The sequence below is a fragment of the Platalea leucorodia genome, assembly GCF_965183815.1.
Source record: "Platalea leucorodia genome assembly, chromosome: 2".
Taxonomy (NCBI): Eukaryota; Metazoa; Chordata; class Aves; order Pelecaniformes; family Threskiornithidae; genus Platalea; species Platalea leucorodia.
In genome coordinates this window covers 21,140,631-21,159,249 of record NC_138824.1, presented here as the reverse complement: position 1 = coordinate 21,159,249, position 18,619 = coordinate 21,140,631, and the positions used below count along the sequence as shown (strand labels likewise).

Genomic DNA, 18,619 nt, shown 5'->3' with positions numbered 1-18,619 from the left:
AGCTGGTGTCTGTCGTGTTGTCGCAGGCTGGCCCGGGTGACCGTCCTCCATGACTGCCTGGGCTGCAGGACCTTCGAGCTGCCGCCTTCCGCGGCTGTGGGGGACGTGAAGGCGCGGATTGACGCGGAAGCCGGCTTCCCCCCCGCCGAGCAGCGGCTGTGGCACGGCGGGAGAGAGGTGAGGGGGCGCGGCGGGGCGGGCGGAGGGGGCGGCGGGGGCACCTCCCTTCTCTGGTGGCCTCTCACACCGCCCTGGAGCTGGAAGTCCCCACCAGGCTGCTTTTTGCATCTTGTCAGGTCTTCTGGTGCGTGAGCAGCACAGTGTGTGCCTGTCCTTAGGTGTGGGTCTCTCACGGGAAGCAAGGAGGTTGTTTGGACAAGCATCGGACCCTCGTACTCCTCTTGGTGGTGCCAGCTTTTATCATTTGAGTGTTTGTGTCTTTTTCTGACATGATCCATGTGCTTTATCCTTATTTCTTTGGGGGGGATGATGACACCGAAGGTTCACCTGAGAGTGCTGATGAGGTTGTTCTGGCTTCCTTTGGATCTTTAATTGATTTTTTACCTGCTTGCCAGCAGAGTTGACATCACCATGACGAGAAGCTCTTACAAGTTAAAAATTGAGGTCTGGGTACAGGAGAGAGAATGGAATGAATGACCTTGTTCTGTTGAAGGCATCAGCGTGAGGCCACTGTTTCAGTACTGCTTGGCATGCTTCTAGCCACACTCTTGGGAAGTGGGAACCCGGAGATATTGGTGGGATGGGACGAGTAGAGGCAAGAAGGGGAGAGAAAGAAGATTGGAAATTAGGGTTAAATAGGGCAAGGAGACTTGCAAATGCATAAAGGAGAAGAGAAGGCTCTGGGGAGACCTTATTGCAGCCTTTCAATACTTAAAGGGGGCTTACAAGAAAGATGGAGGGAGACTTTGTACCAAGGCCTGTAGTGACAGGAGAAGGGGCAATGGTTTTAAACTGAATGAGGGTAGGTTTAGATTGGACATAAGGAAGAAATATTTTATGATTAGGATGGTGAGACACTGGAACAGGTTGCCCAGAGAAGCTGTGGGTGCCCCATCTTTGGAAGTGTTCAAGGTCAGGTCAGATGGAGCTTTGAGCAGCCTGATGTAGTGAAAGATGTCCCTGCCCATGGCAGGGGTGTTGGACTAGCTGATTTTTAAAGGTCCGTTCTAACCCAAACCATTCTGTGATGCTAGGAAAGAACTAGATGTTAGTAGTTGTATTGCTCAAGAAGCTTTTAAAACCTATATGGGGAACACAAGTAATCTTTGAGCGCTCAGGTTTGAAACAAACTACCTGCGTAGTTTATCTTTTGTTTTCTTGCCTGGTTTTGTGTGTCCTTGATTTTGTTCTCTCCAGGCCTTCCTGTTTTGGGAGGAAGGAGATCTGTATATCACTTTCTAAAATTCATCTGGAAGCGAAGATCTGAGCAGAGCTCTGTCTGGCACAGAAAACTATCTTTTGGCAGGGAACAGTCAGTAAGCAGACTGTAATAGCTATTCTGATTTTTTTTTTTTTTTTAATACTAAACTAAAATACATATGGGAATATTTGTACCGTAGCAATTTTGAAAATCCTTTATAAACTTTTGAACTCCTTTTTACTGGGATCAAATTATTTTTTAATTTACTGAGGTAGTGGAATATTCATCAATAAGTCTCTTTTACCATTAAAGCTGCTACGTACAATTTACAGATGTTAAGTAAAATGCAGTATCTCTTTCTCTCATCGTTCCTTACAGTGTTAAACTATTAATTTAAATCTGTTCATTTTCCAAGTTTCTGCTGGTGTTTTGCTACAAAAATCCTACCTGAGAAAATATGGTTATTCTGTCCCTTTAGTACTTGGTAATGGGTTACAGCATTCTGTGGATTCTTTTTTATTTTAGTGAGTCCTGAGTGGGTGGTATACCCAGTTTAAGCTATTTTACATTTTGAGACAAGATCATCTCATGTGTAACATTTCTGTAGGAACTTACAATAAACGCAGTGTTGTTGTAAGTACTATTTAAAATTGGTTTAAGTAAAAAGGAATACAGTTTTTTTATTAATGTTTTTAAATTATGACTACATACTGTGGACTAGGACTGTCTTTTGCTTATTAAATATAGTTAGATTGTAAGCATCTACATCTGTGTAAGCACCAGCTTCTTTCTAGTGATTTGTTTTTTATCCATCAAAGTGGGGAAGTAGTCCTGAACTTTGTTATAAACTGAGACTAATATAATAATATAATTTCACATAATACAATTTTAATATAGTTTACTATAAATGGAAACTAATTTGAATTGGTTAAGTTTCTAATTAGCACAGTGCAACTTCTAATTCTATATTTGTTATCATGGTATGCAGGATAACATCATGTCATATGTGACTATTTTAGCATCACATCGTGTATGACTGGGACACACATATAATACAAAACTAGAACTGCAACAAAACCATTGTGTCCTATGATTACTAACTAGTTTTCCCAACGGCTGCTAAGGAATTTGTTGCTTAGTTTGTCCCGGTTTCTCTGTGGTGTTCCCAGTGAGTCTGCATGTAGAGGTAATGGGGAGATGAGGCTGTTGAATTCTTCAGGGGTGTTTCTGTGACATACTTTTGTCTCTACACATTCTGTATTATTAGCTTTGAGCTGATAACTGCTTAGTTTAAATCTCCTATGAAATTTCATAGCCGTATGTACTTTTTACAGTACATAGACCATGTACTTCCTGTGTATGTTTATTTTTTTATGGGCATGCACCTTAGAACAATAACTGCTTTAGTTGTATGCTTCCAGAAGTTCCCAGAACATGGAACTTTTCAAACCTAAAAGCAGGAGGCCATAGCTTGCTCTTAGTATGCTTCTGTAGGCATTTTTTCCACCAGATTTGTTTGCGGCCATTTTTTTGGTCGTGTTACTAACAAACTGGTGCTTCATCTGAGGGGTATCATTGGGCAAAGGAGGCCATCCTAGACCTTAAGGACTGAAAGTGCTGCTCAAACTGAATACTGGATGTTTCAGAGTATTTGTGTACTTTTAGGTAAAACCAGACTTCATAGAATAAATATGTAGGAAATGAAGCTACAGTAAATTATTTATACTGCAGAATGTTCTGATCAAGATCTGTCTTATTTTTTATTTCAGGTATCTGATGGTATCAAGATTGTGGATCTTCAGAAGTCTCAAAATCAAGTTTTTCTGAAGCTTCAGTCAAAAGGATTGAAAGGAGGAGGTATGAAAAATACTTGTCTCTGTTTATAAACTGCAAGACCAAAGCATTTTCTAACACAATCTGAAGTTAGTTGAAATTATTCTTTTCTTTAAATAGGAAGCGATTATTTTTCTTGTAAGTCCTAGATATCCCTTCGCTTGTTCTTTTCATTCTACACGAGGAAAATTAAACTTCTCTTTTTAAGTGCCTTGGTGTTTAATTTTTCTTTGTAATTTCATGTGTAAAAATTAGAATATTGCTGTCCTTTGGAATCAATAAAACTTGCCTTGCAGTAGTGTTAATAGCTGCCTTGTCTCATATAAAATAAACTGAATACTTGTAAGCAATTCAGATACTGAAAGGGTATCTTTTCAGTAACCACTGTGTAGAAAACTATACCACTGGTAAAAAGCTTTTGATTTCTTCTTTTTTATTATTTGTTTGTTTTTCTTTTGATTCTGTATGTTTAGTTACATTTTTATTACAAAAATTGCAGGTATATCTGTTTGTATGGTATCTTGAATTAGCTTATGATACCTGAATATCTTCAGAAATGCTCTAATTAAAATCCGTAATGATTATGTTACTTGGTTGCTAGCATTAATATTCTTTTAGCAATAACTTTATTGTAAGGGAATGGAGTACATGCTAATGGGATGGTAGGATGAAAAAGGAAACCCTTCTTTTCTTGCAGATATTTTATTTGGTGTCACAAAACGTTGTATTTCTTAGCCTATGTAAGCCATGAGTGTACTGGATTATGGTTTTCTAGTGACAGAGGGAAGTGAAGCGTTTGTATATTAGCCAGAAGTTAATGTTCACATTCTCTAGAACCTGCAATGGATAGAAAGCACCTATGAAAATGGACCCCATGGTTCTGTGGCATCAAATTTTTTTTTTTTTTTCCTCTCGTTGACTGTTTGCTCTGATAATTTTTTGCCGTATGTAGGCTGTGATAGACTAAATACAAAGAGTTTTTTTTCTTCTCCGAGCTGTTTTTTTTGCTATGCAAGTATATGGAAAAGATAGTGTAGTAGCCCCAAGAAATCTTTCACAGGAAAGAAAAACTGTTACTGTTTTTTGTGCTCAGGAATGGAATATTTGGCTGTGAGATTCTCTTAAGAGATACCACTCTAAGCAGTCCATGTCTAAATAAAGCACTTAACTTTTTCTGGCCCACAACTCTGATGTAAGTCAATCTAAAAGATCTGAAGGCTTTAGTACCAGCCTTTTGTGTTGCTTCTGGAGTCTTTCAGTTGTGAGATTTTTTTCCTTACAGCAGATGAATCAAGGAAGGCCCTGAATTTCTAACTTTGGGAAGTGATGGTCAATAGAACCAAGCACATTGGTTGCTGAAGTACTCTGAAGATCACCCATGTCACCTCTGTGTTGATTCATCACTCGTGTCTATCAAATAATGCATAATCCTTTCATGTGATCACAGAATAATTGATGTTGGAAGGGACATCAGGAGGTCTCTACTCCAACCTTCTGCTTGAAGCAAGGTCAGCTCTGAGGTCAGACCAGGTTGCTCAAGGGTTGATCTGGTTGAGTTTGGAAAGCCTCCAAGGATGGAGACTGCACAGGCTCTCTGGGCTCCTGTTCCAATGCTTGACTCTCCTTATTGTGGAAAAAGTTTCTCCTTCAGATTTGTGGAACCAGTTTTGTGTTAAATATGACCAGCTCTCATACTCAAGAAAAATCAGTTCAGCCTTTGACAGGATGCTGTAAGTCATGATCTCGAGATAGAGTAATTTGTGTGACATGCACAGAGCAGCTCTGCTCTTAGATGTAAAGAGTTAGAATAATGTCTATCTTCAGTCCTGTCACTTAAAAGTTACTTGTCTGTTTTTGTGGTTCCCATAGTGAAATGTGTTCTTTAAACACCTCCACCTGCCTGCCCGAATTAGAGATCGGTTTCTTGATTTTAGAGAATTTTTCCTAAGAAAAGGAAACACCCAAACTTTCCTGCTGTCGATCAGTTCACCTTATTTTGGAAGTTTGCATATTGCATGTTGACTTTCATATACTTATGTATACTGTAAAAATAATGACAGAAGTTATAAAATACTTTCCACACTTTCAGCTGTGAGTTGTAATTTCTTGTGTTTTTTTTTTTTTTTTTAATTGATGCTATTAAGTTACCTTAAATAAAGAGCGATACAAACATTTCCTAAAGTCAAGAAGATGTTTGATGCTTTTACTTGATGTTTTCTCAGCAAATAGATCTCTCTTATCTATCCTCCTTTTCCCCCATTGCTGAGGATTCTGTGGTTTGGTTTTTTTGTCTAATGTTTTGTTCTGTAGTGTATATAATGTGTGTGTGTTTGAATCTGTGCTTCAAAAATACACATATATGCAGATGGGGGAGAGAGAATAATTACTTTATTAATAACTTTAAAGGGAAGTGATAAATGGGGCATCAGTAGAGACTGTTTTCCGTGTGGAGATTGCATCATTAATATTTGTTTGAAGTGTATGTTTTAGAAGTTTGGATTTAGGGAGCTGCTCCTTAGTCTCAGACTGGAGTTTGAATTGAAGAGTATTGATCCTTTCATTCTGTGATAGACTCTTTCTCTTGGAGAGGGGCTGACCTTGAGGTTAGTGGAGTCTATATCCACCAGCACTTCATAACGCTTGGTCGTACCTTTCTGAGACTCTTCTCCTTCCTGTGCTAAGGCCAGGTAACACCAAAGCTAGCACTAGGCCCAACACCACAATATGCCAGAATGGGAAGTGTGCACTAGAGCCAAAGTATATTGTACCTGTGTGTAGCTGTCAGTAGGGTTCATCACTGGCTATAAAAAACGTTAGAGCCACTGCTGCCCTAGGATACTGTCCTGCTACTTAAAAAGTAGTAGTTCTTCAGAAGTTGCTATATTTGAACATCCAGTCATTGGAGTTGAGGTATAACTGATGCAAAGACTTAGCCCCCAAATTTGTTTTATCCAGATATGAAACAGCATGCTGACATTAACATCAAGACTGCTACTTTAATTTTTTTAATGAAAAGATTCATAATGTAGTATTTTTACGGTTGATTTTGGAAATATGAGATTTTTACACTATCAGGCCTTGAGCTAATTTAATTTTTTTTTCAAAATTCCCAGTAATTGTTTAGTGAGTATTTTTTTTTATTTGAAATTAAGTGCATGGTAGCATAATACACAGATTCTTTTTTGTTTGTTTGTTTTTTAGGTCGTTTTGGACAAACAACTCCACCACTTGTTGATTTTCTTAAGGATATTTTAAGAAGATACCCAGAAGGAGGACAGATTCTTAAGGTATACAACAAATAGTATTTTTAGCAGTCATGTAATATGTGTGACATAATACCATTAGGTTAACACTTTCCAGTGAATCTTGCAGTTGTCATACCTCATTAGATAGACATTCTAGTACAGGAGATACATGTTTGCATTTCTGTGGACAAGGCAAAGTGAGTTATGTGGCTTTTTTTTTTGGTGTTTAACATCTCTGAGTTTGCTTGTCAAAGATGCCATTATAATTTATAAAAAAAATAGAGATAAAATGCAGTTGTTACTATTAAATCAGAGATTTCATATGTACTTTATGTGAGTAAGCTAAAATGTTTATTTTGCTTGTTACTTTATTGTTCACCCCTCCTATAAGGTATGGAAAAACCACATAATAGTATATACAATTTTTTGGAAGGGATTTTCTTAGTATAAGATTGGGATAAGCTGGAGACTTTAAGACAAGATTTTGCTGTGGAATATCTTGGTAGCTAAATATATCTTCTTCAGTGAACTTTGACAGTGTCACAAAGTTTCATCATTAGATCAAGAGCACTTTTATAATCTTTAAGTGGCTTTTGGGAGACTTGCTCTAGGATGGTAAGAATAACAAACCCATCAGTTTTGTGTGGGCTGAAAAACATTTTTAGTCTAGATGTTGGTTCTCAGAACAAAAGAATGTCACAGGATCTTCTGAACTGAGGTTAGTGTTTTTATGATATTTTATCATTGGTCCAGGAGACTTCAAAGTATGCAACAGTAGGGTGTGTTATGTTGTGATGCTCCACATTTGAATGTTGAATGTTACGTGTACAAGCCTGACAATGGAAATGACAACATTGATTTAAGCACTAAAAATTTTTTCAGTAACTAGGATGGTGAACTGGTAGTGTGGAATTTACCTCACTTTACTTTAGATATGGCTGGAACACCTGTCCTGTGAAGAAAGGCTGAGAGTTGGGGTTGTTCAGCCTGGAGAAAAGGCGGCTCTGGGGAGACCTTATTGCAGCCTTTCAGTACTTAAAGGGGGCTTATAAGAAAGATGGAGAGAGACTTCATACTAAGGCCTGTAGTGACAGGAGAAGGGGCAATGGTTTTAATCTGAATGAGGGTAGGTTTAGATTGGACATAAGGAAGAAATATTTTATGATTAGGATGGTGAGACACTGGAACAGGTTGCCCAGAGAAGCTGTGGGTGCCCCATCTTTGGAAGTGTTCAAGGTCAGGTCAGATGGAGCTTTGAGCAGCCTGATGTAGTGAAAGATGTCCCTGCCCATGGCAGGGGTGTTCGACTAGATGATCTTTAAAGGTCCGTTCTAACTCAAACCATTCAATGATTCTGTGATCTGAAAAAATACAGATCACTTTGAATTTGTCAAGTCCCTCAAGACGAAAGACAGGTACTTGTAGAAGATGATTTGTCTGATTTATCGCAGCTTCCTATGCTAACGTCTGGAAGTGCCAGTTTGATTTATTTTTTCTTTTTTTTTTTTTTTTTTTTTTTTGAAGAGCATCTGGGGTCATTAGTTCGTATTTGGATGTTAAACTTCTCATCCAGAATGCTTCATCACATGGATGTTAGGAGATTAATTTCCTTAGTATAGGGGAATACTAAGTTCTAATTAATGGGATTTGGTACAGAGATGTTATATATATATATATATATATATAATATATATATATTATATTATATATATTATAATATATTATATTAATATTAATATAGTAATTATAATTATAATTAATTATATTATATTAATATTAATATATTAATTATAATTAATTATATTATATTAATATTAATATATTATAATATTATATATATATAATATATTTTTTTTATATATATATATATAAAACACGCAAATACAAATGGTGACGGAGGATGACAGTTCCTGCTGTCTTTTGGGAGGTTTTCTTTGCAACTGTGGAACTAGAAGTTGATTATTTTTAGTGTGAACGCTTAAGATAAGCATATCTTAAACTGTTTTGGCAAACTGCATCCTGGATATGTTCTGAGCAATGTCCATTCATAGATGGGTGCTTACGTTTTTACTGTTTCCCGGTACTATTTGAATCTGTAAGATGCATTTGAATCATGAGGGGTTCAGACCTTCTTAACATTTTAAACCCAATTTCTCATTCCAACATGAAAAAATAAGATAATATCCTTTAGAAATCAGATAGGTAAATCTAAAAGTAGAAATGTTCCTCTCTCCATGGTTTACAATTTATAGTTAACAGACTGTTAGGGAGGGATTACTACCAGGAATTTTGCTGATGGGTTAAAATTGAATGCAGTGTTTGGATTCTTCAAATACAATGCTGTTACAGCTGAATGTAGCAGATGCCCCGTGTACCACAGCATGAATGCAAGTCTCTGGCTACATGGTGGTTTCTATACTTATTATTTAATATTTCTAGAGGCTTTGGCTATCTTCCTGTATCTTCTTGAATGACTGCTGTAGTTATTCTTTTAGAAGAAGAATTGCATGTTTTTTGTAATTAAATACCTCATGGAGATTCTTTAAAAATGCATTATTTATGCTGAACTGTGGGTATATTTCTTGCTACCTCATCTTGCTTCAAAGTTTTGTAGAAGTAACAATACAAAAAATGTATTTTGGTTACTTGTGTGATATGCCTTATAGACTGAACATACTGTCACAAAGTGAAAAATCGAGGGGTTATAGTTTTGAAACCAGATATTGGATAACAAGCTTATTTTACTGTCAACAGTGTATTAGAATGCAAACTAATCTGAGATATCTGCTGCTAGTTGATGCATTTTTTTTAAGTGAAAATTAATCTTGCTATCAAGTCTTCTATTTTTATGCATAACTGAATGAAATTTATGTTGTATGAATACATTGGATGCGACGTGTTGTACCTACCTAGCTTTTCAATTCAGCTGAGATACTTCCTTATGCCAAACTTACATATACCCACACAGACATACACATGTGTGTACATGGGTGTATATGATGTATGAGTGTGTATCTTTGGAGCCCTGATACACTTTGATTCAGTGTAAACAGAGCATTGTGTGAAGCTCTAATCCTGTAGGTATTTATAATCATGCTAATGTGTCTGCAGTGTATAATGCTATTGATGTAAATGGGACTGGATAGGCATATTTTATTAATGGTAGTGTTCACAGAACTAGTTTATTGACATTTTAGTTATTAGAGTTTTCCATAGCTCTCACCACTACTAATACTAATTAACAAATACTAAATATAAGCTTCTTTCTAGTCTATGGGCTTTGCTCAACAGGTGAGCTCTGTTGGCTCATGATTTACAGAGTTCCTGGGCAGAACTGTTTTGCAGCCCTTTGCTGAAGGGGTGTTAGGAGTGAGCACTGTGGCTCTTGAACAGTTGGTTCATACTGTGAAATGTTAAGAGGAATTCAGTTGATGTAAAGAAGAGTTCTGTGTATTGCCCTTTTTGACTTGTTGCCTCACTGTTGTCTTACAGCTGTTGTGTGGGCTAAACAGTAAACTTTTAAATTTTTTTTTTTTCTTCTGCCATCTTGCATTGTTTTGAGACTTGTACAACTCTGATTTTGGATAATATAGTAGTAACAGTTTAGCAGCTTTAGGGTCTAGAGCACAAGTCTTAAGAGCAGCTGAAGGAACTGGCGTTGTTTAGCGTGGAGAAAAGGAGGCTCAGGGGAGACAACTACCTGAAAGGAGGTTGTAGCGAGGTGGGGGTCGGTCTCTTCTCCCAAGTAACAAGCAATAGGACGAGAGGAAATGGCCTCAAGTTGTGCCAGGGGAGGTTTAGATTGGATATTAGGGAAATTTCTTCAGTGAAAGAGTTGTCAAGCATTGGACCAGGCTGCCCAGGGAAGTGGTGGAGTCCCCATCCCTGGAGGTATTTAAAAGCCAGGTAGATGTGGTGCTTAGGGACATGGTTTAGTGGTGGACTTGGCAGTGCTGGGTTAACGGTTGGACTTTATGATCTTAAAGGTCTTTTCCAATGTAAATGATTCTATGATTTATTTCTAAACTTTATAATTACTGCTTGTGTGTGGTGTTTGAGCTCCAAATTCAAATCACTTTTATAGTGTTTGTCTGAATATTTCTTCTATAATGATGTCTGTTTCCATTCAAGTAAACTGGATAAAATTATTTTGGTTGAAAAGTATGAAAACAATTACACTTGAGACAATTGCTTATTATTTTCTACTGTTTAAGTTGGAAAGCCATTGCCAGAATATGTACATTACTGCATTATACTTTGGTTTTGTGTGTTTTTTTGCTGTCTCAGGAACTGATACAGAATGCAGAAGATGCTGGTGCCACAGAGGTTAGGTTCTTATATGATGAAACTCAGCATGGAACAGAAACTCTATGGTCAAAGGACATGGCACAATATCAGGGTAAATATAATTTTCATTAATTTTGGCCATTATTCTGGTTCTGTGTTTTTCTCTTTGCTGTATGGAGATGACCATATAGGGATGGCTCTGTTGCTACTTCTACCTTACCAGGTGCATATTTTGTCTATGTTCTAATGTTGTTAATTCTTTTCCAAAGCCAGTGTTTGGTATTGAAGGCCTTACACTGTCTTCTTCCAGTTTGTCAGTAGCAGCTTTCCAGCTGCTTCCAGTTAATGTTGTTTGAGAAAGTCTTTATGTTCTGCTTTATTCTAAGTTACTTCTCCCAGGATGACTGTGTATCCTGTGGTTTATTTCCCTGTGTTCACTTGGTATCCTAAAATACAAGAAAGGATTTTTAGTAGAGCAAGTAAACAAGATTTAATAAGTAAGACCTAGGATAAAAGAATGCTTGGGGTATTAGGCAATCATTTTCAGATTTTTTACATATTAACCTCTACCTTTTGACAGCTGTCTCCAGTTCGTAATGTAAAGATGACCCTAGCCCCTCACACTTCAGCACCCTTCAGGCAGTTCTGTTTTCTTCCCCATCTCTTATTCTCTCACCCTTACACCAAACTTTGCTCCATGCTGCCTGTATATTGCAAATGTAGTTTCTTGTAACTTTAAGGTTTTTGCATCATCTAATACAGCTTTGTGTGACAGAGGTCAGTTATGTATTTATCAAACAAATTAGTATGCATAATCATCCCAAAAGGCATTCAGTCGTGATTTGAAGATTTCAATGATGAATGATCCGCTACTTCTTGTTTCTAGCTTTTTTCAGTTGTTAATCAGCCTCATTATGATTTCTAATTTGAATTTGTCTGTCTTATTTTCTAGACACAGGTTACTGTTCTATCTTGCCATGTATTCCCTTCCAGTGGAGGTATTAATAGACTGTGATTAGTACATCTTTCAAATGTCTTTTTGATAGACTGAACGGATCGAGTTTAAGCCTTGCGCCACAGGACACTTCTTTCAGAAGTTTTGTTGTTTTCTGCTTTCTGTTCAGTTTTTCAGAATCATTCTTTTAAAATGTGGACACCAGAACTAGGTACCACATCAGACTATAAATCTCTTAAGTATCATATACAGAGGTAAATCCATCTTCTTGCTTCTGTTTTTGCTGCTACTCTATACCGCCGTTTCGTCACCAAGCATAATTTGATGTCAGCTTGAGTCATAGCTTCCCCATTAAATTTGCACATGCATACTTTAAAGAAATACTCTCTCAGTTCTGTAAGTTCATTTCTGAGAAATTTTTAACAGTAAATAGTTTTCTTTTGTCATCTTTTTAACACTTGCCTATCTATTATAGGGCCAGCATTTTACGCATACAATGATGCAATTTTCACCCCTGAGGACTGGCATGGTATACAGGAAATAGCAAGAAGCAGGAAGAAAGATGATCCCCTGAAAGTTGGAAGATTTGGAATTGGCTTTAATTCAGTTTATCATATAACAGGTACTTTCAGTAGATATTTTAAAATGAAAATGTTGAATTTTTAAATTGTTTAATTATTTTAGATATTAGGGAAAATGTCGTCAGCGAAAGGGTTGTCAAGCATTGGAACAGGCTGCCCAGGAAGGTGGTGGAGTCCCCGTCCCTGGAGGTATTTAAAAGCCGGGTAGATGTGGCACTTAGGGACATGGTTTAGTGGTGGACTTGGCAGTGTTAGGTTAATGGTTGGACTCGATGTCAAAGGTCCTTTCCAATCTAAATGATTCTATGGTTCTATGATTCTAAGCATATAACGTCAGTACTGCTTACGGTCTACATAGTAGTTATAATAGTACAGAGTAAGAGGCAAATTTTTGCTGAAATAACATTTTTAACTTGTAAAGTGAGTTTGTAAGACACAGGATGTTTTTTCACAATATTTTACCTAGTAGAGCATGAATAAAAGCTTAGTCCAGCGGTTTGATAATTCTGGGAATTTATGCTTTTAAATGTACAAGATTACTATTGGCAAGCCTTCAAGATCTGCAAAGTATGATTGTAATAGAATACATCTTCAGTAAATTAAATTTTTTTTTTTTTTTCTGAAAATATTGGAAAGATAAAATTATAAAATTGAAAAAAATTACACTTTGTTGCTCACTGTTTGCTAAAATTCAGAATAGTTGCATGAATATTTATATATTTAATTGCAGAATAGGGGTGTGCTTGTTTCTTCCTGTCAATCAGCCCTGAATTGAATCTTATCAGAATTACACTAGGTTCATTGCAGTTTTATAACATTTGTTTTTCTTGCTCTTTTAAAATTTGTTCCTTAAGACTCTGTTTGAAAAGTATGTTTTTTAGGATTATTAATAGTTGTTTTTTATGTATACAGATGTCCCTAGTATTTTCAGTGGTGACCAGATTGGAATGCTTGATCCCCATCAAACCCTTTTTGGTCCTCATGAATCAGGCCAGTGTTGGAATCTAAAAGAAGACAGCAAGGAAATCAATGAACTTACAGACCAGTTTGCACCATTCATTGGTGTATTTGGCAGCACTAAGGAAACCTTTAAGAATGGAAACTTTCCTGGTACCTTTTTTCGTTTCCCGCTTCGTCTGCAACCTTCCCAACTGAGCAGCAATGTTTATGACAAACAAAAGGTTTTGGAGCTGTTTGAATCCTTCAGAGCAGATGCAGACACAGTATTGCTCTTCTTGAAGAGTGTTCAAGATGTTTCATTGTATGTTAGGGAAGCTGATGGAACTGAGAGGCTGATTTTTAGAGTGACTGCTAGTGAGAACAAGGCCTTGAAACATGAAAGACCCAATTCTATCAAAATCTTAGGAACTGCAATAAATCAGTACTGTAAGGGAGTTCCAAGCAATAGCGTAACATGTGTGACATACCATGTAAATATAGTTGTAGAAGATGAGACTGTTAAGGACGCACAGAAAACATCTTGGTTAGTATGTAATTGTGTAGGTGGACGAGGAATGTGTACTGAACTGGATTGTTTAGCTGATGACTTGAAATTTGTTCCTACTATTGGAATAGCCATGTCTTTATCAGCTAATGGGGAGGAAAAAGGAGCTGTAGCAGATTTTTCAGGAAGAGCGTTTTGTTTTCTGCCTTTGCCTCCAGGTGAAGAAAGCAAAACTGGACTCCCAGTTCATGTTAGTGGTTTCTTTGGTCTTACAGACAATAGGAGGAGTATCAAATGGCGAGAGCTGGATCAATGGAGAGATCCAGCAGCTTTGTGGAATGATCTTCTTGTGGTAAATATAGTGCCAAAGGCATATACCACCCTTATTTTGGAAGCTATCAAACGAATGGAGACTGAGAAGAATTCGGATTTTCCATTGTCAGTTGAAAGAATTTATAGGTTATGGCCTGATGAGAACAAAATCAGGGTACCCTGGAAACCAATTGTAGTACCTCTCTTTAAAGAGCTGTTCCAGCATACAGTTATTTACTCAGTGAGTAATCAGTGGATAAAAGTGGAACAGGTGCACTTTTCTGAAATGGATGAGAGTTTGGAGTACACACAGTCTGTTCTCAGCTACCTCCAGAATTCAGGGAAGCAGATTGCCAAGGTACCAGCAAATATTGCTAGTGCAGTGCATCTTACTATTTCTGCTGCTAAAGCTGTGAAAAAAGTGACTCCTGCTGTAGTACGGCAAGTACTAAGGAAATCTGGACACAGTGGACCTGCTGAAGAAAAGCTTCATCTTTTAGAATTTGTGCTTTCTGATGGAGTCTACAGTGAACTGATTGGGTTGGAGCTCTTGCCACTACAGAATGGAAATTTTATTCCTTTTTCCTCATCTGTGTCAGAACAGGATGTAGTTTACATAACCTCAGAAGAATATCCCAGGTATGCTTAATATTTTAAATACTGGGTTTTTTTAAATTTAAATGTTAACAGAGCTTCAGGCTGTTATTTGCTTATTGGCAAACAAGATGATACGCAGCAGCCTGTAATGTAATGAAATAATGCGTAGATCGAACTGTTTTCTGTATATATGTACGTGTTTGTGTGCGTATGTCTCATTTGAAAAGTTTGACAGCAACTTACCATTATAACTTTAAAAAGAATCACGTGATCTGGGCTTTAGGGGAATACCTCAGGATATATTTCAAATTAGCTTTCTTCTGAGAATTATAAATAGAAGGAGGTTAGAAGCATGCATACTAGGAAGTCCATTAAATTAGGTAGTGATAAAAGCTTTTTTTTTTTAAACGTAAAGCTTAAGATTACTTCAGGCTTTTTTTCACACAACACTCTTACCTTCAGTGAAGTGCTTAGTGCTAAACACTTAGTGGTTTCAGGAAGTAAGCAGATACTACCATGGAAAGAAGTGGGTTTGTCTTCTACATCTGTTCTCCCTTTGTTCTTTCTAGTCCCTCTCCAATTAATTTTTTTTCCTTGCTCATTTCCCAGCTCCATCAATGTTCCAATTTGGTTCACATTTCATCTACCAAAAAAGCTTGGACTGACACTGGGGAGGGGATAGGAAAGAGCAGGGTAGCTGGAATGGGAGGAAGAGGATGACCACTGCTTTTTATGTCTGTACTGGAGTATGCATATATAAAAAATTTGTTAAATCTGGACCCTTCTCCAAGTAATCTCTAAGAGGTACTGCTTGAAGTTGCTCAGACACACCAGATGTCTTACCTGTAGCTGTTCTTCCTTACAAAGCATTACACGTATGTATGTTCACAACCACCCCTCCTTCTCCTTTCCTTCAGAGTTCCACTAATTTTCAGATCCTCAGCTTGAGAGTACGTGACATTTGACTTGTGCTTTGCTGTTTTTACTGCCCTATGAGTGTGCCAATATAGATATTATTAAGGTAAAAAGTGCTTCAAGTAAGGTCGTTATGTAAATTGTGGTTTGAATATATGTATAGACAACACATCTTCAAGAAAAGCAGTTGGATGCAGGTAACTGGTCACCCCATGTTGCTTGAGGGGAGTTTGCTTTTTTCAAGTCTGCTGCTGTTCTTTTTCTATTATATTCTAAACCCAGGATCTTTCTTGTTCTAGACAATTCAGGTTATTTACTAGTGGATTAACACTGCTCAGAGCCTGTGATTCTAGTGTCTTTTTTTAAAAAAATTATCTTAGCATCTGTTGTGAGATGATTTATCTTTTGCTATTCTTTCACTTTGTTTCTCCTTTGAGAAGTTAATCCAGTATACTAATACAGAAAACATTCCCATGATGACACTAACAAATTTTCCTTACAGTCCTGCTTCAGACTAGTCATAAGATACTTTTTTGGGAACTTAGATATCACTATATCTTATTCAGTTAATGTTCTGTTGTTAATGGACTTAGTTTGGTTAGTCTTATAAAACTGATACAAAAGCATTTTATACCAGGCATAAATCCACTTGCTAGCTATGATAATACAGAAATTTGAAATAGTGGTGCTTTATTTGCCTCTATTCTTGCTTACAGTAATTATTTTTAATTCTGATGTTATAAATATAATAATTAACTTATGCTAGGTGTTTTAACACTTTCAACTTAAGAGTTTGACTCTTTGCGTATTCAAATTTGGAGCCTGCTTAAAAAGCTGAAATAAGCTCTTATGAATTTCTTTCTGTTAGCACCTGTGGAAGAACAAGAAATATTCTTTGTTGTTTTACGTGTAATTGACATAGCTGCTGTCAGAATTAAACCGGATAGTTATTTTTTATTTCAGGAAGACCAAAGCCCTAAAAAACTGTTCAGTTTTATGTGCTAACATGAAGGGGAGAGAAGGGCAGGATGAGCCTGACTCTTGACTACAATAGTCTTAACAACTGTCTGCAGATCTTTTGGAATCCAGAGATCTGTGTGAAGTCCTAGAATTACATGTTTGTATTTTTTTTTTTTTTGTATACTTTCAAACAGAATCTTTAAGAGACGTAGAATAGTAGGTGCTGTTTTACCCTTTTTTTGGTTAGAATACAAATAGATGAAAATAATTTTCTAATCCTGGTTTTTCTATCAAGAGAAAAATTGCTTAGACCTGCTTTGAAAAGAAGAGTAGTTGGAAAAATAAGTTTCTTGCTACTCTCTGCTTCTAAATATATGATTTTCTCATTTATAAGAAAATGCCCACTGAATGCCCAGTTCTGCATATGTGAGCAATTGCTTTGCATGCGACTGTCTTACCATGCTGGTAATTTTTGTGCAGCAACACAAATCAATTAGATGCTTTGCTAAAGTGTGTGGGTTTTTTTTTTGTTGTTTTTTTGTTTTTGTTTTGTTTTGTTTTTTTTTTTTATGGTGTGCTTAGATCACTCTTTCCTGGCCTGGAAGGAAGGTTACTTTCTGATGACCTGAAGCCTGAGGTTCTAGCTGCTTTGAAAGAAGCTGCCAAAAGCAGAGGTAATATGTCTTTTGTATTCTCATATAGTGAAACAGATTGCTAATGGTTGAACAGACTAGTTCTAAACACAAGTTTAAAGCAATGCCTTTTTTTGAAATGGAGTTCACATAAATAAGTTGGTCATCTAAAAAAGATATGATAGACTATGTTGTTTGAATTGGAAATGACACAAATGAAAATTATAGATGAACAAGAAGGCAAAGGCAAGGGAAGAAGGATGAAAATTTACAATAAAGAAATAGATATTCACTTAGTAAAGCATGTATTCAAGGTCCAGTAATTCTGTGCAAATAGTATTCCTCCACTTAAGAGTCTGAATTCTGTTTTGCGTTTGTAGTATCTGCATATGCAATAGTTATGTCATGGTTTTGGTATTGTGGATCATCTCTTATCTCACAATCGCAAGTGATCACATCAGTGCGTTTTTTTTTAAAACCAGCTGAAACTAGCTTAAACATGTAGCTTCAAGCATACTGTAAACCGTATAATTTCATCAATTGTTGCCTGAGTCTTAATTCATAGCTTATGGTTGCGTCAGTGTGGACCTACTGAAATACTTCCAGTCTTGATCAAATGAGTTGGTGAAGAAGTTTGCTTCATCTGTAGATAAGATGCTTCTATGTTAAACTGCGTTCACAATTAAATTTTTAGCCTCTTTTTCTACTCAAGAGTTTGTCTATATTTACCTTTCCACTCTTGTGTTTCATTATGCATTTGATTGGTAAATTTGATGTCTGAGTCTCAGAAGTCATTTCATGTAAACACAAATTTCAAGCAAGTCACTCTTCAGCTTATTTTTAAATAGTGTAAGTATGTTGTGAGCTATTTTACTCTTCAATGTCTAGAAAATGTGCTTTTCAGAATAAGATCCTTGTCTCTCTTCTCTATCTTTTTTTTTTTTTTTTTTTTTTAAATTGCTCAATCTATTAGAATTAGAAATTTTTATTAGAATTAGAAAAGTCTGTCTAGTCTTTTTAGCTCTTGGGAAGATTTTTTTGGTCACATTTAAGGTCTTGCTTCTGTCTTTTCTTTCTCTGGCGGTTTCTTTGAATGACATTTTTCTAGGGACTAGTTCTTGGTTGGTAGTATGCCTCTCGTTGATTAGAAGAACGTAGTTTTGTAAATGCATATGACAAGTATAATTCTTCCAAATCTTCTAGAAATGCCTAAGGACTTTTAGATTATCCTTTGCAAGATTGTAGTGCCTATTTTTCTCTACATTCTACATCCTCCTAAATTATTCTTCATTCTAGGATTTTGCATAATTGTAATGTACAACTGCAGTACCATAAAAATTGTAAGTTATTATTTATAATAAGTATTAGAGGGGTTTTTGGCAGGTTTTGAAACCTTACCTTTCAAGAAATTTACTTATATATCTGTAGAAATAATATCAGAGAGGTTCCTGATACAGTTGCAGGAATAGAAACTTTC

The 18,619-nt window shown here is 36.5% G+C and overlaps 1 protein-coding gene across 2 annotated transcripts in view; it reads left to right on the top strand.

Moving 5' to 3' along the window:
• Positions 1–18,619, top strand: part of SACS (sacsin molecular chaperone) — a 46,547-nt gene that overhangs the window by 13,184 nt on the left and 14,744 nt on the right. For both annotated transcript variants that reach the window (XM_082305072.1, XM_082305073.1), the window contains exons 2-8: positions 27–177; positions 3,151–3,238; positions 6,416–6,501; positions 10,747–10,858; positions 12,177–12,323; positions 13,195–14,677; positions 17,093–17,184. In XM_082305072.1, coding sequence (XP_082161198.1) covers positions 27–177; positions 3,151–3,238; positions 6,416–6,501; positions 10,747–10,858; positions 12,177–12,323; positions 13,195–14,677; positions 17,093–17,184 — 2,159 coding nt within the window. The remainder of the gene's footprint in view (positions 1–26; positions 178–3,150; positions 3,239–6,415; positions 6,502–10,746; positions 10,859–12,176; positions 12,324–13,194; positions 14,678–17,092; positions 17,185–18,619) is intronic.